A 23,407-nucleotide genomic window follows, 5' to 3' on the forward strand; every position below is an offset into this window, starting at 1 on the left:
AAAGAAGAGTTTGAGGCTGTAAACCTTGAGTGCTGAGGTCCTGAGGTGCTTTAGTCAAACCAAATTTTGAATACTGCCCTGTATTATCCCAAGAGCAGCAGCAATATTCCAGTTTGGTTCCTGGATGTTTTGTTCCCTGAGGTTGAGCACAGCTCCCCAGTGCATTGTGAGGAAGAGGTTTTTGAAGGCCTAAGAATTAAAATAAATTTCTTGCTTCTTTTGTACCTTGAAGCAACTGGATCAGGTATGGAAGTGCAAGGAGCTCTCCTCAGCTAACTACTAGAGGTTGCTTTCTGTGTGGTTTTTGCTAACACATAATGTAGTCCAGGATTTCAGAGAGCTTTTGGGACACTTGGGCCAAATTTGAAATGAATCTAGATATTACTTTTTTTTCTTTTATTTGGAAAACTTCTGCAGACCGTAGGTGCTGCGTGTTTCCAATCTGCACCTGGTATTTGCTTTGAGTCTTTGGGTCTGCTGGAATCCAAAGCCAGGAAGGTTCATACAAAGTGTTGTGACCCAAAACTGTTTAATCTCAGATCTGCGGCCTCAGAGCCACAGCCTGACTTGAGTACCTGATGAGTATCAGCTGAGCAAGCATCACAGCATCTGACTTCTGCCCATGAACCATAAAGTTTTTCCTCAGGGAACAAGAAAGTAAATTGGCCTTTGTGCAGGAACAGCCAGCAAGGCCGGGGCCGTGGCTTCCTCGTGCTCAATACCAGACCCCACGGTGCTCTGCTGCAAAGTTCTCCTTCCTTCTAAGTGAAGCCATATGAAAAAAAAAAAAAAATCTATTCTTGAGAATGGCTGAACCAACCAATTTGTTCAAGCCATTCTTCTGGTTGATTCATTTTTAACTGAAAAAAATGCTGATATATTGAAAACAACTTGAAAAATGCCAAAAGGGAAGAAGGGGAAACAAGTTAAACCATTTGAAGCTCATAAAAGAGGAAAAAAAAATATTTAAGTGCAACCACATGAGTGGTGTAAAATTGGTGTAATACTTAATCCCATGTTAGAGCACAATGTGTTAGATATGAGTTCCCCTAGAAAATAAGGCCCTAAAATAACCTAATATTTATGACTGAGATTTCACAACATGATCAACTCACTGCGTCGTGCTTGCAAGGGAAAAAACCCTCTGGTTTACAGATCCACTAAGATAGGTCTTTGTTTCACTTGGGCAAGGTTTTTACTTGAATGCTGTTCTCAACTACTTCTTTGGATCAACATAATATAAAAAAAAATCCCTGAGAGCCTCAGCAGCACATGGCTTGAAGGAAGAGATGGACTCAGGTTTGTGGAACACCTCTGTGTACGTGTTCTCAGTGGAAAAGGATGATGTGTAGGAGAAATGGAAAGGAAGAGCAGAGCTGGTGCCACAAGTTCTTGGCTAAAATGTGCTTCACTGGCAGAACATTTAACAGAGCATTGGTATTCAGCGAGGTTTTGCTGGACTCCCTTTCTTGCAAACGCTTTAAACTCACTTTGTCCTTGACAAACATTGATTTTACCTTGTTCCCAGTAATTTGCCCAGGCAGAAATTTATCCATCCAGCTGAAGGGCTGGGAGGCAGCAGTACAACCTCCCAGCCATGGGAACATGGGTCAAGGACTAGATTTGGTTTAATTACAGGGGATAAAAAGACATTAAACACACATAGTGCCTGCCCTCCTTGGTGTTGATGGATTATGGTGTTCATTGAGCAGCCCAATTTACAATGGGTAAATTAGTTCAAACAAAGGTTATTTACTGTACTGTGGACAAGTACATGGGTTTGGCTTTTGACAATATTTTATGTGAATAATAAAGTGATGTTGATTTTTAATATTTCATTTACTTGCCCACAGTAGATGACATAAGTGGCTGCTACCCAGCAATTGTGAGTGCTTACTATGAACTTTTTACCTTGTTTCTGAGGAGCTATTCTTTAGATACATCCATCATCTCTTCCTCATAATATTTTCAAATAGCAATATATTTCATTCTCTTTCTTTGTCTTTGGGTTACTAAATCTATCATCTTACTGGGAAACTTATGGTATTGTCAGAAATTGCATATTATGCCCTGGATTAAGGCTGTTTAGCTTGAAAGTGACAAGTTGTTTAAAAATAGACTGTTATGCTTTGTATTCATTCTCCACTCCAAAACTCTCTTTATAACAATGTAAATAAAGGACTCCCAGAGCTGATACAGTGGGGCTGGCACAGTTAGAAGAAAAGACTCGGCCACTGCCCAATTTACTTTAGTGCAACATGAATCTTAATTATATTGAACAAACATCAGACTGTGAGGCCTTGGGAGATCATTAGGTAACAGTTTACAGGGAATATTTATCTTCAAGCAAACTCCCAGGCCTCCTTAATTTCTTTTGTAGTTTCTTAAAGGGGTTGAAAACAAGAGGTATAATATGGATTCACTTTATGCCTGGTTCGTTAAGCAGTGTCTAAAGCTGAGAGCCCAGAATAAGCTAGAAATTGCTGCAATAATAATTGCTTTCAGATAAAAACAGCAAGTGGAACAGATGAGAATGGTTTTTAAATTTTTTCCTCCCCCAATTTTGGTTTATCTCACTTGCCACAAGCAATATCTCTAAAATATATTTGTAATTCCATGTGCTGCACCCACTTTACAAATTTCCTGGAAGACTGCAGGGAAAGAATTATAAGATCGCAAAATGGTTTGGGTTGGAAGAGACCTTTAAAGGCCATCCAGTTCAATCCCCCTGCAATGAGCAGGGACATCTTCAGTTAGGTCAGGTCAGTCAAAGCTCCATCCAACCTGACTTGAATGTTTCCAGGGGTGGGTTATCTACCATCTCTGGACAACCTGTGTTGGTGTAGGCAAAAGTCATTTTTTCCCATGTGGTGTCAGGTATTAAGAAATTTCTTAAACTTGAAAAAGAAACCCAACCAAGTATTAATGTCCCTTTTTATAGAGAATCTTTGGTTTCTTGCAGGTTTCTCACATTCTCAGTTGAATGGCTCCAACCCAAGCTTTATCTGGGAGCTCTGTGCATCCACCCTTTGATATCAGCTCTCCTTTAAGCTGCCTAAAAGCATCAATATCAACCCATTACTCACTTGCTTAGGTACTTGCCCTCCCTCTCCTACACCTCCATTAGGACTTTTCCTCCTCCCTAAGGAGCAGCCTGTGCTTTCCCAGCAGGAGGCAAAGCAGGATGGTCACTGAGTTCAGATCAAACAGATCCAGGGGGAGACCTGGGCAAGGCAGGGAAGGATTGAGCAAGGCTGGTGTTTAAAGCACCCCCTGCACTCCGAGAGAGGCTGGAAGCTGCTGAGGCTCAGGCTCTGCAGGTCAGACCCCCAAAATTAGCCCAGAGGGTGCAGGTAGAGGGGCTTTAATTGCTCAGTCACCACTGTTCTGTTCCAACTCCAAGGTTGGAAAAGGTTCTTCATCAGAGCTGTGGTTCCTCTCCAAAGCTGCTGGACTTGGGGGTGGAAGAAGTAAACCTTTCTCCTGGCTGTAATGTGCTTTCAAGGAGGCTGCAAATACGATGGGGGATTTTTTTTTCTCCCCTGTAGAAACTTGTGAGCTAGTTTCTCAGAGAGTGGTGGAAGATGTTTCTACCAATCATTTGTGACTACCCAGGGCTCCTGTCTGCAGGTTGCCAATCCCACAGCGAGGGAGCAGGTGGGATTTGGGCTGCACTGGAGCCCCTGTGAGGGCAGGGATTCCTCTGGAGCTCTGTGGTGGGCTGGGGAGGGGGAGTGCTGGTCAGTGTATCCAAACTTCAAAGAGGAGAACTCCAGGCCTTTGCTGAAATTCTGGAGATGCAGTTGCACATTTGAGCACAGAAATGTTTATGCAACAGGGGAAACTCTGATAGGAGTACAGAAATATTTAATGGTCTTTGTTTATCATCCTTCTCCAGCAGAAAGGAGAGGGAGCAGTGTTGTTTCACAGATAAAAAGCGAGGTCTTGCTTTTTGTTAATGTTGCTGTCACTCAGCAAATACTCCACCAGAGCTGGCTGACCTGCTGCAGGAGGCTGCAAAAAGGAGCTTTTTCTTCCAGCCTGGTAGTGCACATGTTGTGGGAGAGGTGATGCTCCCAGGTGCCAGGCAAGGAATGCTGGCTGCAGCAGAGGGGCTGCAGCCTAATGGCATGAAGGATGTGGTGTTGTGGCTTTGCCAGGGACATGGATGCTCTGTGTGTGCTGGAGCAGTGTTTATCTCTGAGAGAGTTTAACTCTGTATCAGAGTTTATTGTTTGAGTGGTTTTTTTCCCTTAATTAAAGGTATTTTGTCACTTTTGGCATTTTATTGATCCTTTAACCATTGCTGCCCAGTAGGGTAAGAATACAGCAAGCTTTATATCTGAAATTAAAAAGATATTATAAAATTTAGGCTGTGTCAGCACTTGCCCAGAACCAGCTCTGACTCAGATAATAATTGGTATCAAGAGGTTCATGATCATTGCTTTAATACTTTAAATATTGTGATTTGCAAACCTGTAACAGCCATTTGCAGCATGCAGGGGCTGCACAGCAATGCTGCTTGCTCAGCAAAGGATTTTTTCCAGAATTTTGGATCATGTTAGATCTGGAGTTCTCTACTATCTACAATACTGATAACTTCAAAACCTGCTTCCCAGCTTGCCTTGGCTTTTTCACTGGAAATACATTGTGGGGAAAAAAAGGTGGTATTTAAGTTGTTTTGGTATTTGGGGAAGGGGGGAAGACATGAGATGGGTCCAAAGGAGAGGACGTGTGGCAGAGGCTCTCCTGGGCTCGCTGTCCTTGGGCCATCACTAACCCTGTGCTCTCTGCCTCCACAGGGCCCCCGGGGCGGCGAGGGAAGCCCGGCCGGCGTGGGGAACCCGGTAAGCATCACCTGCCCCGGGCACTGGGGGTGTCATGGGGGTGTGGGAGCCTTTGGGTGATGGCACCTGCCCCCTGCAGCAGTGCAGCAGGGGCTGCCCTCACCCCTCTGTGCTGGGCGTGAAGGGTTTTATTAAAAACTTCTAAAAACCAAACCAAAACTAAGTCCCAAAACCCTAAAAACCAAAAACAAATTTAAAAACCATTTAAAGGAAGAAACCAGCCAATCAAAACAAAAAAACCAGTTCCACTCAAAGCACCCACAGCTGTTGCATCTTTTATCCATCCTTCCATTTCTCTGTGTAGCATTCAGCCTCATCGCTGCCCCAGCCAGCACTGAAGAGGGCCAGTGAAGGAGCATGGAAATAGGGAATTCCCAGCCACGATGGATGGGAGGTGTGCCCTGCCTTGGTCTCTGCATGTGGCCATGTCCCTGTGCTGCCTGCCAGCCATGGGGTGGTGGTGTCTGCATTTGGGAGTCAGGGGTAACCAAACCTCAGCCAGCAGCCTTGGGCACTGAGCAGCAGTGAGCCCTCAGCCTGGCTGAAACCACAGAGCAGCCTTGCTGGGGGTTTCGTTTGAGCTGGCTGTAATTCTGTGTCCCTGTTCCTTCAGTGCATCTGGTGAGGCCTGGGGCTGTGTCCCTGTCTCTGGAATGGAAAGGACTGCCCCTGTTTCAGCTGGGGAGAGGTGCTGTTTACATCCTGCTGCTGGAGAGGGGAGAGCTGCAACTGGTGCTGCTCTTTCTCAGGAAAATAAACTGGGATGTGCCCAGAGAGCCAGGCAGATTTTGGGATTGCCTCACTGTGCCAGAAAGCAGCCCATGAAATGGCATGTCCCAGCTCTTAGGTTCTTGGACACTGACAGAATGAACAGGAGCCAGTGGATTTCATTTAGTGAGGAGAGTGAATTCTGTTCTCTGCTGCTCTTGCTATTGAAAATTCACAACTGGGATTTCAAAAAGGACAGCATAACTTTCTGATCACCAATATTTTAAACAATTTTTTAAACTCTGAGGAAGGGAAATTGAGTGGATATGTGCTGCACACCAGCAGCAGCACCTGAACTCGTGGACTGATGGACAAGAAAGGCAGGCAGGCATTTCCCTTCACTTCCACTGCTGCTATTCCTGAGTGCATTAGGGGTTTTCTGAGATATTTTTGTTCCTGAAGCATCCAGGATTTACTCCTGGCCATGGGGTAGGTGCTGAGGGGATGGTGGTGGATCCCAGCCAGCTTTGTTAATTTGTTTTATTTTCCCAGCAGCCGGGCTGCAGGAACAGCCACCAGACAGCTTTGATTATTTTCTTGGGTTTTTTTAAATGTCACCTAAGGGCTTTAAGGAGCACAGTGGAATACAGCATTCTACCGAGGGCAGCTGGAGAGGTCAGCCAATGGGTCTGATTTTATATGCAGGCATTTATGTAAACACTGTGCAAGATGTGTCTCTGGTCCCTACAAAAATCTGGGAGGTAACTCTGAGCTCACAAATGCCCTTAAATCTCTTCTCCCTGCTTCATGCAAAACTTTTGAAAAGCAGCAATTTCCCTTGTGCTGTGGCACATCTGCAAATACACTTGAGCATCCCTGTGATGAAGCAGAAAGCTGCCAGGGAATCAATGCAGAGCCAGCAAGAAAACAAGCATTGTAAAAGAAAAATAAATAAATAAAAAAGAAGAAATTCATTATTGATGATAAAAAATTTCAAAACTTAGTAACAACTTTTTTTAAATGTCTGCAGTTGTGGAGGAAAGTCCACTGCACACAGCCACACACTGGGGCTCAAAGGGGCTCCCCAGTGAAATCCAAGGAATGCAGTGCAGAGCCTGCACTGCCCCACTGCAGATACACAGGGAGAGGCATCCTGCTGTGTATTGCTTTTGGCTGAGCTGACTGATGTTTGTTTCTCCAGATAACTTGAATATATATTTCTATATCTGTTTGAGAACCTGACCACACATAAACTGGGCCCTTGTTCCTCCAGTACAGCTGATAAATGTGAATAAAACTTTGTTTGTGTAGCATGCTGGTGTCCATCCCCAGGGACCCTGCCTGGTTAGGGCTTCACAGCCTCCAGACAAAGGCTGTTGAAGAGCCAGAAGGCTCAGCCCTGCCAAGGGAAGTGTTTTTCTTTGGCCTTTGTTGAAATAGTCATGTTGAAAAACCTTTTCAGATTATATTGAAACTTTCAATGTATATCTTTAAGAAACAAGCAGAGAAACTGTTAAGAGACACTCCTGTCCCTTTTAATCACACTCTTTTGTTGATCTAAACCAAGACTGAATTTTGCTTTTTTCTTCTGCCATGATGGATTCAGATAAAATAAATTAATCCTACAGCTCTGTTTCTCTAAGCTAAGAATTCATCATCATGAAAACACATTGGGACAACTGCACTCTTCCACAGATATGTGCCATACCATGAAAGATTAATTTTTAAACCATTTATGGCAAAAAAAAAATTAACCATTTAGACCATTTGGATGTGGGACACGCCTGGCTGCACGCACTAAGGAAAAAACCACTTGTTAAAGGAATGGGTGAAACCCCATTGTCCCCAGAACCTGCCCAGGGCAGGCAGTGGGTCCTGGCCTCTGGGCTGATAGTTTATTTTGCTGTAGAGAAGCACAAAGGCAGCAAGTTTCACCTGGGAGCCCTGGAGGGCAGAGGGGGTGCTCTAAACCCCAGCCTCCTTTGGGCTTCACATCTCTGGTGGCAGCTCCAGCTCCCCGTGGTGGCACAATCGTCCCCCTGTCATCCCTTCCCTGACCTCAGACTCAAGGATCAAGTACCTGGGGAGTGCTTCTGCCATCATCAGCCCAGCTGAACAAACCAGGCAGTAATTGAGTCAAATGGCTCCATCCAACCCATTTTATTTACTCTCTCTCCACCATCTGGCCCTTGGGAATCACTGCTGCAGCAGAGGAGCAGTCCCAGAGCTGAGCAGGACCACTGCAAAAGAGGCTACTTTTAAAAACCAACTTATCCCACTGTTGCTACCACAAGGCCGGAAATTCACACCTGCAGCTTCCCTGGGGATGTCACTTTGGCTGTTTGGTCTGGTCCAGCACGCCCTGAGCTCCATGCCACCCTGCCAGCACAGACACAAGGGTCCCAGCACCCTTATTCCTGCACATGATCCTCAACAGTTTCTTTTCCAGCTGGAAAAGCAAGCACAGCCTTGAAGAGTCATGTGCACCCACCCATGGAAGCGGTGTATAGAAAGAAAAACACATTTTAATACAATTTTATGAAGGATTTTCAGCATTCTCTCACTGTGGGGTTGGAAGAAAGGTTTTGTAGCACTTGCTGTCGTGATTGGCCCTGACAGCCAGCCTGCTCATCTCAGATGCAATTCCTTTTCCTTGCCAAAGGCAAAATCAGGTTTAATGTCATGTTAGCTTATTTTTCCAATGTGATATGTCCCAGTGAGGACACAGTTCAACTGCTGGATGAGCGTTTGTGAAATAACACGGATTTTTCCAGAGACCTGGGAGGTTTTGCTTCCCCTCTTGCTGCCAGCTGGTGCTGTGTGAGCAGGATGGGGTAGGGATGCACAGCCCTCAGGGGCTTTGTGTTTATTGTTTTAAAGATTGAGCCATGCTGGGGTGTTCCTGAAGGATGGATGAACAGGATCCAGGATTTGGGAGCTTAGTTGAAGCATTAGTTCAAAGGCTTTGCACGACTGGATGGTGGGAGATGATGTTCCTGTCTCTTGGAATGTCATTCTGCTTTCTTCCCCTGGCTTGATGGTTGATCCAAACACTGATCTGAAGCTCAAAATCCTTCAAAATAAACCAGGAGACAATCCACATGATATGTTCAGCTTGGGAAGTCTCTGAGTAAGGCTCTGCTCTCCTCACATGAAGCAAGAGCTGCCCCAGGACACAAACACCCAAAGCTGATGCCTGGGGTGCTGTGCAGCACGTTTGCATCAGCTGTGCACAGCTACAGCCCACGGGGATCAACATTGGCTGCTTTGGCACAAAATTCCCTTTGCAGGTGGGCCAGAGAGGGCATTTTTTTGGATGAAGTGTTATCTCATTGGAAAATCCTGACTTGGCATAATTTCTGCCTCTGGCAGAAAAAGTTTTGTTTACAAAATGTTTTCATCTCAAAAGCAGTTTTTGGGGAAATGTGTTGAAATCTTGCTATGGGATAGAAGTCTTCTGCCCACCACCCATGATTTTTTCTTTACATTACGCTGCAGGTGTTGCCTTAATTTGAACTTCTAACAAAGATTTAATTCAAAGAGGGTTTTTGTTTGTTTGGGTGGGCTTTTTTCTTACACCTATGCTATTTGTGCAAATGTCCTGATTTGGAACAAGAAGGAATCTAAGGCATTTTTAAATGGAGAAAAACCAATGTGATTTCTATGCAGGGAGGGCTTATTTCTCTCCCAGCTCTATATATACTTAAAATCCCATATTTTACACATCAAGATTTATGCTTTCAGACCCATTAGCCTTGTGATTGAATAGGCAAGTGTAAATACATGGTTGTTGTTATTCAGTAAGTAGAGATGGGACCGCATGTGAGTAAATCACACAGCAAACTGTATTTATTTGGGGATTTCTATTGCTCCCCCTGTTTCTCACTATGAACTGCCTGTACAACCTCATACCCAAGGACTTCTTATGCTGAACTTCAGGAAAAATCTAATCTGGCTCTCAGTAATGTGCTGTCAGTAATGAGCCTCAGCTAGGAGAGTAGACTCCTGTGCCCCAGCCCTGAGGCACAGACAGGAGTCAGAGGTCAGCACACAGTGACAAACAGCTTTTCCCAGATTCTGTGGCTTCTTATGGCTGTAGCAGTTACCTGTGGTTGCCCATGGCTCAGTTACTCCCCTTTCAGCATCCCAAATTAATAGCTCTATGTGTATGTATATACATAATGCTTGTGTTTAAATACATAGCCATGTATTAATGCAGATTTTTTTTTTTTACTATATTTTTTTTTTACATCTTCAGGAGGCCGCAGATGCATGCTGGCTACCTTGGGGGTGGGTTATTTGTCCTTTAGAGTTGCAGCAAAGTCCCCTCTGACTCTTCCTGAGCTGTTGGAAATGTCTGGCTGGTTTTGTTTCCCCTGCCTGGCTCTCTCCTCTCATGGTGGGAGAGCTTGCATGATAAATGACTTGCAGATTTAACAGAAATATCATCTTATCCCAAAATTTCCAAGCTGAAAAAATACTTGGAAATAAATGACTGTGACCTGTCATTTCCCATATGTTTGTGTACTGCTGGGGATGATGCTGCTGTGACCTGCTCAGGCTTTGGATATACAAAATAACATTAATGCTGGTCAATCAGGAAATCTGGGTCATTAATTTTTAATGAGTTTTGATTTTCACCTCCCGCTAGCACAGCTGTGCATGTTCTTAAGGAATCTTTTTGTGTTTCCCAATATCTCCATGCTCTTGTATGCTTGAGCACAAGGTGCTCACTCCTGGTTACAGCAGCATCCTCCCTGTTCAGGTAAATCAATCACAGACCAAAATCTGTGCATTTGCAGGTTATTTTTGTCTTTCTTCTCTTCCTTTTGAAATCAGCCACCAAGTTAATTTGTCACGTACTTTTCAGTACACAAAGGCTGCTTCCAACTTTTATTTGTTGTAAGAAGAATTTCCAAGTTCTTTCATTCTTCCTTTCAGCCTCTCAAACTGATTATTGCCAGTCAAAATTATTAGCAGTAAATTCTAGCAAATTTCTTTGAAAAGAGCATAAATCTTGTGCAATGTGCCCACAATGATGAGATGGCTGGATGAGGGGCAGCCCCTGGGTACAGGATCAGCTTCTTCATTTATTGTTGAATTGCAAAAATATTTGACTTTTTTCCATAGGAAACAAGTGCCTTGTGGCTGGGCTGTTGAAAAACACATTCAGCAAACCAGAAAGTCATGTTGTTCTTATGAGGAGAAAAGATCAGTCCAATAGGTTTAACTTTATGCCTTAATGAAGATTTATTTAGCCTCAGTTGGCCAACAGCACAATGAAAGATTGGTGTAATTCCAATGATGGGGTTGGAGAATATCCAAAGGTGCATATACAGACCCCCCCATTTGATGATTCCTGAATTTGGGAGGAGGAAGCACTTTAAAAGAGCACTTGCCTGCACATGTTGGGAAGAAAAAAACAGTAGCTGAGAAAAGGAAAGTAGGCAACAAATTCCAAAGAGATTATAATTGGTACATTATTGAAATCCCATATTAAAATAATTTCCTGCCCACTTCTTTGAGACTTAAGTCTTGACTTTTCCACAAAAGGGCTCCTGTGGGTAGCCTGGTGTAAGCGAGTTAATAAATCAGGTTTATGATTCTCAGTTAATAAATTGGCATAGAGCCACTGGCTTCTGTATTCAGAAGAAATTAAAGCAAGGAGAGCAAGTTAAGACCCTGTGCTCCTGGCCTGGAGGTTGTCCCTGCCCCAGGCATAGCTGTGTGGCACTGACCCCCTCCAGGTGGGTCAGTGGATGGTTCTTGGTGCCCTGCCAGCCATTACTTGCTGCCACCCCTCATCCTTAGGCTTGTTTGGTTTTTATTTAATTCAAGTTAGCGATGGTTTTCATTTAAAAATTTAATTTAAAATCCTTGAGAAGGCATTGACTTGAAATATGCTTCTTCAATAATATTGTTGAATAACATAGATGAACAAAGCTTTTTTTTTTTTAATTTTCTGCCCCCATTTTAAGCTTTCCCACTTTTTTTTTTTTCCTTTTCTAATTGTGTTTCTAGTTTCTGGTTTTGATCAGGCAAGAGTCAGAGCATGAAGAAATCCCAAACAGAGCTATAGGCTGCCTCATGGACAGGAGTTCAACTTGGATTGCTTTGGATTAGGGCTCAGTGCTCACCTCAGTGCAGCACCAGTTTGGGCAAGCAGTGGGAAAACTGCAGAAATTGGTGTGGCTGTGATGAACACCCTGCACATCTGGGGGACTTTGGGGAATGTTTCTTTTCTTACTGCTCAAAAAATCAGCCTCATCCTGTGCCCCTGGCCCCCAGACCTGACGTGGGTGTGATGGGAATTTCCCTGGAGCTGAGGCACACGAGCAGGGGTGGCACAGGGCTGGGGGCTGTGTGACGTGTTTGGAGGTCAGGCAGAGGTGGGCACATCCAGAAACATTTGGGGAGCAGGGGCACAGGGGGTGGCACAGGGCTGGGGGCTGTGTGACGTGTTTGGAGGTCAGGGAGAGGTGGGCACATCCAGAAATATTTGGGGTCTGTGGAAGCAGCAGCACTGCCCTTGTCAGGTCCCCACCACCCTGCTCCTCTGGCTTTTGTGAGCTTATATCCTGCTCCTCCTGCATTACCCAAAGGATAAATAAGGTCCATGGTGAAAATATAGATTTTATTAATAAAAATTTGCACATTTTTCTGGCCAGGCCTGTCTCCTTCCTGCTGGCCACAGGCGGTGCCAAGGCCCTGATGCCCTGCACATGGGCCCTGCCCTGTGACGTGCCCAGGTCTCGTGGGGGGAAAGGAAACAGAGTCATACTGTGAAAAAGATGGGAAAGGAGTGGTTTTACACCCCTGGTTTTACACCCCTGGTTTTACACTGCTGTGCCAGCAGCACGGGTGAGATGGGGCTGATGGAGGGTGTGGATGGTGCTGAGTGTATCTGCAAAGTCATCACGTGGGAATTGGACTGAAGAGTCCTAAATCATTCTGGTGTTGGTTCCTGCTTTGTGTTGCTTTGTCAGATTATACTTTTTCTTTGTAACTGACTCTTTTTTTCTTTGTTTTTCTTTTGTTTTCCAGGACCTGCAGTAAGTATCGTGGATTTTACTGTTGGATCAACAAAGTTAAGACTTCCCCTTCCCCTGCCTTTCAGTGTCCTTGCAAAAGCACAACATTTTTTGGTAGAGGTGTGTCTGGAAACAAAATCAGTACCAGATGCTGCTGTATTTTTTTTTTTTTTTGTGATTGTAGACAAATTGTGGGGGGGGAATTTTAAAATGTTTAACTTGCTGCCCCAAGGGACTTCCACTAATTTTAAACTCAAAAAATATTCAGTAAAAAGGAGTTTTCCCTTTAAAGAGTTCTTTAGCCTGCCTCTATTTAACAGAAAGAGTGCTGTACTAATATTTAACATGTTACTGGGTTTATTGGTTCTAAAGCTCTGTCTTGCTTTTCTTATCTATTGTGTTTCCAGCATTTAATATGGGTTTGGTTGCCTCACAAGGGGGCTAGAGGGAAAACCATAGCTTGCTTGCTTCTTTCTTTGAAGTCTTGGGTAGAATAATGAGCATTCCTACCAATGCAACCAGAAAATTTATGGGGAAATAGTTGTTTGAAGGGGTAATAGTTGAAAATGTGTCAACTCCTCCTTTCAAATGTTCAGACGTGCCTTTGGCTGTGCCACCACATCCAAATCTGTTGTTCTCCTGCTGGTTTTGGAGTGAGAATTTATGTTTTATTTGTGCCCTCCAAGCTGCTGAGGGTTGGTTTAAAAAATAAATTATAGGCATTAGGTGCTTCTGGTTTTCTACCTTTCCTCCCCCAGAGGAGGAGGAGGAGGAGGAGAGGTTCAGGCTGCACATTTCCTTGTCTGTCATTGCACTAGCAGAGGCATTTCTTCACATTGTTCTCTTCCTATAGAACCTCACTGGGTTGAAAAGGACTTATTTTAGGGAAAATAAATTTAGCAGTTATTCCTGGGCTAGTAAATTTCCAGTTCTGTTTTGGTGACAAGGAGTGGGGGCTGTCCCAGCACCATGGCCTTGGTTCTCCTGGGACTAGCAGCACTGCCTGTGGGTTTAGGTAAGGCTTTTCAGCCCTCTAAATTTTTTCTTCTATTTCAAGTTCAATTTTTAACCTAAATACTTAAGAGGGGGTTGAGAAAAATGATAATTTGTGATTACAGATAAAGAGGATAGTGGGATACTGCCTATTTCAAACTCCCCGTGTACACCTTTAGGGGACTGTTGACTGAAGCACTTTGGCTAGCTGGAAATGGGTTTGTGTGGCTGTCTGGGGGTGCTCAGGGGCTCCTCTCAGCCCCCACAGCCGGGTGTGGTGCTGCCTCACGTGTGCTCTCTGCTCACGTCCATTATGGCCATCCAGCACAGGCAACATATGGTGCACTATTAATTTTTCTTTGTCTCTAGTTGGTTTCATTTCCTGGTTCCCACGGCACTATTGAATTGCAAACGGAGCACAGGGGAGATTTAACACAAACAAGACCTTTTTTTCCTTTCCTCTCCCCTTGCCCTTCTTTGAAAGATAACTCCTGGTTTAGTTGTTTTGGGTTGGGTGGGGTTGGTTGGTTGGTTTTGGTTTTTTTTAATCCTGCTCTTTAGCATAAATGGTCTTTGCCAGAGACTTCTTTAAGCATAATATTAAATAAGTCCTAGAACCCACAGAACCACAATATTATTCTATTTTAACAGTACTGCATTTATTAGTTTCTTCTGTTTCTTGATTTAGGCCAGAAGGAATTGATTACTTCTTACATGTACAGCATTACACTGCTCTAACTATATCCCCAATTCTGTTGTTCCCTAGTAGCAGTTGTTCTGGTATTTTATTCTTTTGGCTGTCATAAGTTAGTTATGCATATAAAATTATTAGAATTTGTGGTACAGGATTTGTGGCTGATGGATGATTGATTGTCCTGTCTGTGAGTAAGGGATATTCTGCTCAGATATGCTATAAAACCTCTGTTTTGGAGAGTATTAAAATCACATGCTGGGTAGGAAATTTCTACAATTGAAATATAGGCTCACAACAGACTGTAATTAAGCATTTACAGTCACAGATATTAGCAAACACATTATGTGCTAGTGTGCTGGCTGGGGAACTCACCAGCAAGCGAGGGCAGGGCGTTCCAAGTGTTTCCTATTTATCTGTGTGTGCTCCCCTGCCATACCTCTGCATAAACCCCCCTGTACACTTCATCCCAAGCTGTAACTGGTTAATCAGGCAATTGCTGAAGTCAGTGTTGCTTCTGGATGAGCCAGGAGTGCTGCAGGAGGCATTTCAGCTGCAGGGCTGCTCAGGAGCAGGGAGAACCCCGTGAGTGGTGTGGAGGGGCTGCTGGAGCTGTGCCATGCCAGGAGCCAAGCCTGACCTGGCTCTGCACCCACAGCACGCTGACTCCACTTGAGTTTGTGCAGCAGATGACTTTGCTGCACCAGACACCCCTCGCTGCCTTTTTGTGTGCCAGTAATCCTCACCAGCTCCTTGCCAGGATCTGCCCTGGCTCTGGCTTGCAGCAGGCTCTGCTGTAGCTCACGGCATGGTTAGCAGCTCCTCGGGCTGTAAACACCTCTGGAACCCCCGAGGAGAGCAGGGAAGGTGAAATACCCTGAATGGGCTGTGTTTTGTTCTGCTGATCCTGCAGCTGCTGCTAGGAACTTCTCTAGGGTCATTCCCCACAGCATCAGCTGGGCTCTCTGCTTCACTGCAAATAAAGCAAAGCTTGGACGTGAGCTGGAGAGCTCATCCTGCAAGGAAGTTAATGGGTCTTAGAGGGGTAAACCTTCACTGAATCAAGTGCTGGAACAGGAGTTTGAAGCTCAGTGATTGCTGTCCTGTGTGCTGCCTCAGCCTCCAGGACCTCTCTCCAGCACTGGGGTGTTTTCTTTCCCCTTGGCACCCCCATCCCAGGGCAGGTTTATGGCCAGGACCCAGCGTGTGCCACGTCTGTGGCTCCACGGCCAGCAGGGGCTGGGCACAGGCAGCAGGGATGGGTGCAAGTTGGCAAAGCCGTGGTAAGTACCCCAAGGGGAGCAGGAGATCACAATCCAGGGAAATCCAGGGAAAATACACTGTAGGTGTGACCCCTGTGATAGGAAAGTTGCCCCACGAGGTTTGTCCAGTTTAGTGGCAGGGCTGGCTGGAGAGCTGGTGGCCCTCCTGCTGCTGTGTGATGTCGAGCTGCTCCGGGTGCACTGACTGACTCATCTCCCTTGTTCCCCCCACAGGGGCAGTCAGGACGTGATGGTTACCCGGTAACTCCACTGCTCCTTTGATTTTTGTTCTTTTCTAATCTGTGCTCTGTGGTCCTCTTCAGCATTTTCCATGGCACTTGATTTCCCCTGCCTGTTTTAAGCTGCTTTTTTTCACTTATTCCCTCCTCTCTTTCTTCATTAGCAATAGCTTTTGAGGGATTCAACCCTAAAACTTAAAATCTTGAGTAATAATCTCCCTTAATGTTTATAGGGATGAAATACTTGAGCCCTTTCATGGTTGTATTCATGCTCTTGTTTAAGAGTTCACTGGACTGCAAAGGGAGTGAAGGCTTTGGGGTTTGTCCCACTTAGAAGTCTAAGAGGGGATATTGCTGAAAGAGCTTCAGGTGCTGAGGTAGAGCCTCATTTACCCATATCCAAAAATTTGTTTGTGGGTGCAGAGCTGTCCTGCTGGATGTGCAGGAGGAGGGAGTCCTTGTTCTGGCCAGATCCCAAACCTCAGCCTCCTGGCTGGCTCCCCTGTCCCTCATCCATGCCCTTGGGTAGTCACAGTGCTCCAAGGGGCTCAGCAGGTGATCAGGGAGCCACTCCAAGCACAAACTTGGTGTAAGGGGTTGGTAAAAAACACTATAAATTCTCCTTGTATGTGGCATGGAGAGAGAGCTTCCATCTCTGCTCCTGATTTTTGAATTGATGCAGTGAGCTCTGCACTGCCTGTTGCTGGAAGGGATGTATTGGCTTTTCTTAGCCTTCTCCTTCCTGTGGTTGATGCCCTTTTTTCCCCCTTTTTTCCTTCCTTTTTTTTTTTTTTCTTTTTTTCCTGAATGAGTGTGTTAGGAAAACCCCCTTCTTGTCTTTGCCACCACATGCCCTGGCCTGGTTCCCCTTGAGTGCCCAGAAACCACAGAAACATCTAGAGTTTTATGAGTGCCAGGGAGCTCAAGAGAGGAGGACTGGAAGGGAATTCCAGGGCTCTTTGCAGTTTTCACTTGCCCTGGACCCCTGTGATCCTCCCTGGGGAGGAGAGCAGCCTTTCCCCAGTAATGGAGAGGTGGGAGATGGGGTTAATTTTGCAGAGCCAGCCTGTGCTGCCCTTGCTCGGGACTGCACCAAGTGATGGATGGGGTTTGCTGGGAGGGGAGGCTGTGGCCAGCAGGGCTCTGGGTCCAGGGAAGGGGTTTGTAAGGGGTTTGTCTCCCTCAGGTGGCACCTGCCCGCAGCAGCCCCGGCGATGCTGGAGCCAGGAGGTTGTACAGATGCCTCAGGGATCTGTTGGAAATTAAGAGTTTAATTTATTAGAAGTTAAGATGTGAAATTTAACTCTAATGGGCTGCTGATTGTTATTTTTAGGGTGGCTTTTTGCCCTTGTGGCGTGTGGCAAACCCTGCTGGATTATCAGTGCCCTTGGCAGGTTTGTCCCTTCTCCTGTCTCAGTCATGGGGTTTAGTGGCAGAACTCTGAAACCAGAAACTCTGGGAGGAAATAGGGGCTGTTCCCTAGCAGAGAGCACCACCACTGTCCCCTGGGCATCCTGGCACCTTGCCTGTCTCAGCTCCTGGAGAGGGATTTTGGTGATGCTCCAGCACTTCTGGATGGTCTCAGGGACTGAGAATGACCTCAACTCTGCTGCCACACCTGCACTGGGAAAATGGCATTCACATCACCACAAGGTTTTTCCTCCTCTCTCTTACCCCCAGGACCTGCAGTCCTGCTCCAGGCTGGTCTTATCCTGCCTTTGAAACCAGCAAACACCACAGCCACTACATTGGTATTGTTGTGGCTGCACTAATTAACTGTATCTAATAAGGAGGTGAGGATAATTGCATTTCTAAAGCAAGATGTATCCCTGAAGAAGGAGGAAATGAAACATAAAGCAGGGTTGGGAGTGTTATTCAGCAGAAGCATATTTACAGGTTTCAATAAACAGGTTTTATTAGATCCAGTTGCATATTCAAATGAATTTACTTATTTAGTTCCCTTCAGGGTGATCAAATAACTCTGAGCTGTTTCAGGGGGTGGAGTGGTGAAAATGCAGAGGTAGAAGGGGGATATTAAGTGGTGTGTGGTGACACTTGCATCCCTTGGCTAGCAGTGTTCGAGCTGCTATTTTATAACTAAGCTGCAAGGAAAGGAAGCCTTAAAGGGATGAAGTGATCCAGAGCTCTGGAAATGGGACTGAGAGAGAAAACAGCTTCTATAAGATCATTTCAATATTTTTAAACTTACCATCTTAAGAGGAGAAGTTTGGACCTTACAATAAAATTTTACAGCAGAAACAGTCTTTTTCTTTATGAAGTTCTGTAGGTTTATTATTATTTTTGAAATCCCATAGAGGATTTTAGTTGCCATTTTTAACCCTATGGCATATCCTATTAACATTGTTGTAACAACTCGGAAGGATGTTGGGATTTGTTGCCCTTCTGCTCCTGTTTGATTTGGTTTTGACACTCCACTGCTCATGCATCACAGCACACACCTCAGCCTGAATTTCAGTGTAAAGGCTGTGTGGTTCTGTCTTCTCCTTCCCCAGTAACATTTGAACTTGGCCAATTTCAGCCAGATTTGCCAGAAGGACAATGACTTTGTAGAGAATAGTTTAGCTTTTCATACTGGGGCAGGCTAAGGGAAAAGCCTTTCTGATGCCCACGGTGAGGCAGGAGCCACAGAGCTGCCTTGGGCTCAGGTTTGCATGGGGGCAGCAGAGGAACAGCAGATGTGCAGCCTATGATGGAAATGTGTTTCTTGTTGGGCAGGACCAGGCCCTGGATCCCTGGGATCCCCTGGGACGTGTCCCAGGCAAGGAGCATCCCTGCTGCAGCGTGGCTCCACTGACCTGGTGTGCTCTCAGCATGTTGGGTCACTTGTCCTGGGGAGCTGGGAGGGGGCAGAGGGCTGGTGCAGTGGGGCTGTGCTGCTTTCCTGGGCAGGGCAGGCAGCTGCATCTGGGCAGCAGGAAAAGGAGAAAATGAGGAGCAGATGGGAGAGCTGAACTGCGAGAAGGCTTGGAGCTGACCTTTGAGAGCAGGAGGATCTCTGCACTGCACAGCTGTTTAATTGGATGTTAGGAAACATTTATTCACCAAAAGGGCTGTGAAGCATTGGTCCAGACTGCCTAAGGAAGTGGAGTTGCTGTCCCTGGAGCGATTTAAAAGATGTGGCTCTTGATTTAGGGGTGTGCTTGGCAGTGCTAGGTTAATGATTTGACTTGATGATCTTAGAGGTCATTTCCAACCTGAATGATTCTGTGGTTCTAAGCAATGGCTGTGCAGTCTCTTAGCAGTCTTGCCCCCATCTCTTTCTCTCTCTCATGCAGGGATGGTTCTATACTTGTCCTCAAACTACTCAGTTGTTCTCCTACATATTTCTCCTCTTTCCCAGTGAGATGCTGCCTTTGTGGTTCACCAGAACCCATTCCCTTCTCTTCTCCACTTACTGGAGAAGCCTTTTGAAGCCAAAGTCTCTGTTTCTTGAGAGTTTCATCTGCCTCTACTGCTCATCCCTAAAATCAGTCTCAGCTACACCACTACGTGACATCCCAAATGCAGGGCTGTCACTTCAAGTGGGAAGAAACCAAAAGAATGAAGTTGATTAATGAGGGGAATTACTTCATGTGCATGTCTTCATTAATAGAAAGCAGAGCAGGGAAGAGGCTTTGCAGAAGAAAAGTATGATATGAAAGAGGGTTGTTTCCTATTTTATATATTTCCCTTAGAATACTAGGATTTATTTTTAGTTGAGAGGTGTGTTACTCATTTTGTCCCTCCAGTGTATAATGTTTGCCTTCTGAATTTTGTAAATCACTTGTGTGCTGCCTGGAAGACTGAAGGCATCATCCTGTCCATCTCTTGCAGCAGTGGCAGCCTTTGGAGAAGGCAGGGAGAAAAGGCACCATGCTCTGCCTGCTTAGAAGTAAAGCAGCTTGATACTGAAAATAATTCAGCATTGAGTACCCAGCTCTGTGGTCCCCAGCACAGGGATAGGAAGGATATTGATCTGTTGGAATGAATCTAGGAGGCCACCAGTGTAAATAGAGGAATGGAGAACCTCTGCTATGAGGAAAGGCTGAAAGAACTGGGATTTTCAGCCTGGAAAAGAGCAGGCTTTGGGACATCCTGATTGCAGGCGGGCAGTACCTGAAGGAGCTACAGGAGCTGGAGAGGGACTATTTACAAGGGTCTGGAGTGACAGGACAAGGGGAATGGCTTCACACTGACAGAGGCTGGGGTTAGATGGGATATTGGGAAGAAATTCTCTATTGTGAGGGTGCTGGGGCCCTGGCACAGGGTGCCCTGAGAAGCTGGGTCTGCTCCATCCCTGGGAGTGTTCACAGGCAGGTTGGATGGAGCTTGGAGAAACCTGGGATAGTGGAAGGAGTCCTGGCCCATGTCAGAGGAGCTGGGCCTAGAGAGTCTTTAAGGCTCCTTCCCCTCCAAACCATTCCATGATTCTGTGATTAATAGGCAGGTAACTGCACCAATATAATCAATTAATAGATTTAGGGTAAACAAGAATCGTGACACAGACATTGCTCCATACTGGCTTTTCATTTTAGGGAATAATTGCTCTATCAGAATTGAAATACTCCTGTGCAGGCCATTCTCACATATTTATAGTCAACTCATGCTAAGGAGCTATTGGAGCTAAGCAGGTCAGCATCTTCAGAAACTTTTATTTTGGGAGCCTTGGACAGTGAGCTAATCTCTTCCTTTGGCTGAAGTTGTAAATCTAGATCTATCCACTGAAGTCAGCTGTAATGAATAAGCCAGAAATCAACTGGTAAGGATGGTAAAACTCTGGCTTTAATTAATTTTCAAGACATAAAGTGAAGCCAAATGTGTTTTTCTAGGCTGATGTCTGTGAGTGGGGTTGAAGAAGCATGTGCAGAAGGGAAGATGGTTCCCTGACATAAAAACCCAGTGCAGTGAAGCACATGAACAGTGACTTTGGTTACAGCTCTAGACCTTGACCATAAACAGTGGAGTCTGGGGTTTTCTCCCCTCAGCAATTAGGAATTTCAGTTAGTACACAACTTAGGGAAAGTCTGTGCAAGCTTTTCGTGTGTGACCCATAAATATAATGTGAATGCAGACAGGGTGATGTGTGGGAAATGAGGAACACATGCCTTAGCCTCTTCCTGGTGGCAGCTCCTCTGTGCCATTGTGGTTCCCTTCTTACCAGAAAGCCCCAAGGCATGCACTTAACCAGGCATTTTGGAAATGCCAGCACCAGAAAACCACATATGGCATTAATAACAAACTACTTTTACAAGAGAACTGTAGGAGTGGCTTAAAATTGAACTGCCTGATGTCTGGATGAGTTGCCTCCACCTATGCAATTATCTCCAAGTGCTGCTTGGCTGTGCTGAGGTGCAGCCTGTGAGAGTGACTGGAGGAGCCCAGGACTGCACTGTGTGCAAACCAGAGCAGCAGGCAGCACTTTAACCCTTTAGGAGGGCTGCCAGAAATCCCATGTGAGGTATGGGAGGCCATACTGTATGGCCAGACTTCATGGGCCATGTGGATCCCAGATTTTCCTGGTTTTTTGCAGTGGGCAGTTGATTGCAGACCTTGGGTGGTAGCTCATGCATGGACACAGTCACCTGTGGTGTCCAAAACACATTGCATGGGTGTTTTGGCTGGTTGTGCATTGCTAGACTTGGACACTTTTAAACACTCTGTGGTGTGATGAAGGCTTCTGTTGGTGAGGTATTTAGTTTTCTTAGCTAGGCTAATCAAGGTCATAACTATAATTTAGGTTTCAGTCCTGTGTTTGTTCCCATGTTTTACTCGTAAATATCCAGACTTCAAGGAGTGTCTCCTGTGTGTGAAGTCATTTGCACACATACCTCTCCCAGTAAGAGCCCAAAAAACAGAAGTAACAAACATTCATTATACAAGGCGAACATTGTAGTTCCAGTCTTTTTTATTTTATTTTAATATCAGTTTTGTGGCCAATTCACGTAATTATTTGCCTAGAGGGAAAACCCTCTTTAAACAGGGAGAGCAGATCCAGTGTGTTTTCCTGCTACATCCATTTGCTGGCTCTCTGATGTAGAAGCAGCAATAATTTCGTGAAGACCAGTTCTTCATGGCAGCAGTTTATTTTCCTTTTGATTTAAAGGTAATTCTTCCACAGGGATAATAAAAAGTTGTCTTCCATCCCACCCAGTAGAGGAATTGCAGACGCATTTGTTTATCCTGTGTGATTCCAGTGTTCTGGATAGGAAGAGGAGAGGGCCTGCTGAAGGTGCTGACAGCAATGGCAAGAGAACTGTGCAGCCCAAATTGCACTGGCAGAGCAGAGGTTTGGTTTCTGGCTTCTCATGCAGCTTTTCCTCTGGTTTCCTGCTTTGAGTGTTGAGTGCAGCTGGTGGATCTGCATCTCTGTTTCCAGCACGTTTGGAGCCAGCCCTGTGGTGCAGAGCCTTGGTGTTGTAGGCAGAGCAAAACTGAGAAAACCAAGCAGATTTCTCATTAACCACCAAAGAGAGGTAATCCAAACAGAAGCTGTCAATGACACTGGTCTGGAAAGATTATAAAGGCAGTAAGCACTGAAGTCTGTGCCTGTAATGCCAACATTCTTCCAAAATTACCTACTTAAAAATTGCATTCCCAGCTCAGTGGCCATCACCTCTCTCATAGGTGGATACTAAAAAAATATATCCAAAGCCCAAGTGGACATCAAATGCTTGAAGAAAGCAGTTGTGCAGAACACATGGGACTCATTTGAGCCTCAGAACTTTGGGGGAAGTTGGGGGGCTCTTTCTTCCATGAGAGTACTTTGCTGTTTTGGAAGAGAGCTGGTGCAATGTGAGGCACAGATGAGTGAGTTCTTCCCTCTGAAAGGGTGATGTGGCATCTCTGCCCAGGAGCCACGGCAGTCTGTGCTGGGAGAAGTGGCCAAACTGGCTCTGTTTTGGCTTCTCCAAGTGACCTTCCTCAAAAACCCCAGCAGTGCCCTGTGCAGCTCCAGCCCAGGGCTTGTTTCCCACCCCTTTGGACCAGTCAGTGTTAGACTTGATTCCAGGCATTTTTCTTGAGCATCTTTGAGAAGACATCCAGAACAAAGAGGAAGCTCTGTGCACAGACAAAAGGCGGCACATCTTGTGGTTAAGGACGAGGCAGCTCCTGCAGGGAAAAGGGTCCCTTATCTCATTTGAAACTGTGCAGAATGGGGCTGACATATCTGGAAGACAGCTGGGAATTGAAGCACTCTGCTGAGCTCAGGCTGGCGATGCACAGGCGGGGCTGAGCAGTGGGCAGAGCCCAGTGCTGCCCCGAAAGCTTCCTGAGGATAGAGTTTGGTTTGTTTTTTCTGCTTTTGTCTGTTTGTTTGTTTCTTTCCCAAGGCTTTCAGAAGTGCTGGGGGCGTTGCTGCCCTGTGGAAGGGAGAGGGTCTCTCCCTGCAGAGGCTGGCTCTGCGTGGATGCCCGCCGGGGCAGCCTGGCCTCCGAGGTGGCTGCTCCCTTGCAGAGCCGTCTGGTTCGCATTAGGGGTGAAGTTTTTAGCAAATTACTGCTCCTTTCTGCTCCGTTTCCATCAAAGAATGGGCAGAGGCCTCCCAGCAGTCTGTGGACAGATTTTTTTGGAGCAGAGCACAGATCTGGGAGAGGGTTTTTTGTTGCCTTTTAATGCACGCTTGGCTCTTATCAGG

The 23,407-nt window shown here is 45.6% G+C and overlaps 1 protein-coding gene across 1 annotated transcript in view; it reads left to right on the forward strand.

The window, feature by feature from the left end:
* Positions 1-23,407, forward strand: part of COL23A1 (collagen type XXIII alpha 1 chain) — a 173,989-nt gene that overhangs the window by 121,274 nt on the left and 29,308 nt on the right. Inside the window, exons 3-5 of the mRNA XM_064387770.1 lie at positions 4,803-4,847; positions 12,600-12,607; positions 15,767-15,793. Coding sequence (XP_064243840.1) covers positions 4,803-4,847; positions 12,600-12,607; positions 15,767-15,793 — 80 coding nt within the window. The remainder of the gene's footprint in view (positions 1-4,802; positions 4,848-12,599; positions 12,608-15,766; positions 15,794-23,407) is intronic.

This window comes from Passer domesticus, chromosome 13, assembly GCF_036417665.1.
Source record: "Passer domesticus isolate bPasDom1 chromosome 13, bPasDom1.hap1, whole genome shotgun sequence".
NCBI classification, from domain to species: Eukaryota; Metazoa; Chordata; class Aves; order Passeriformes; family Passeridae; genus Passer; species Passer domesticus.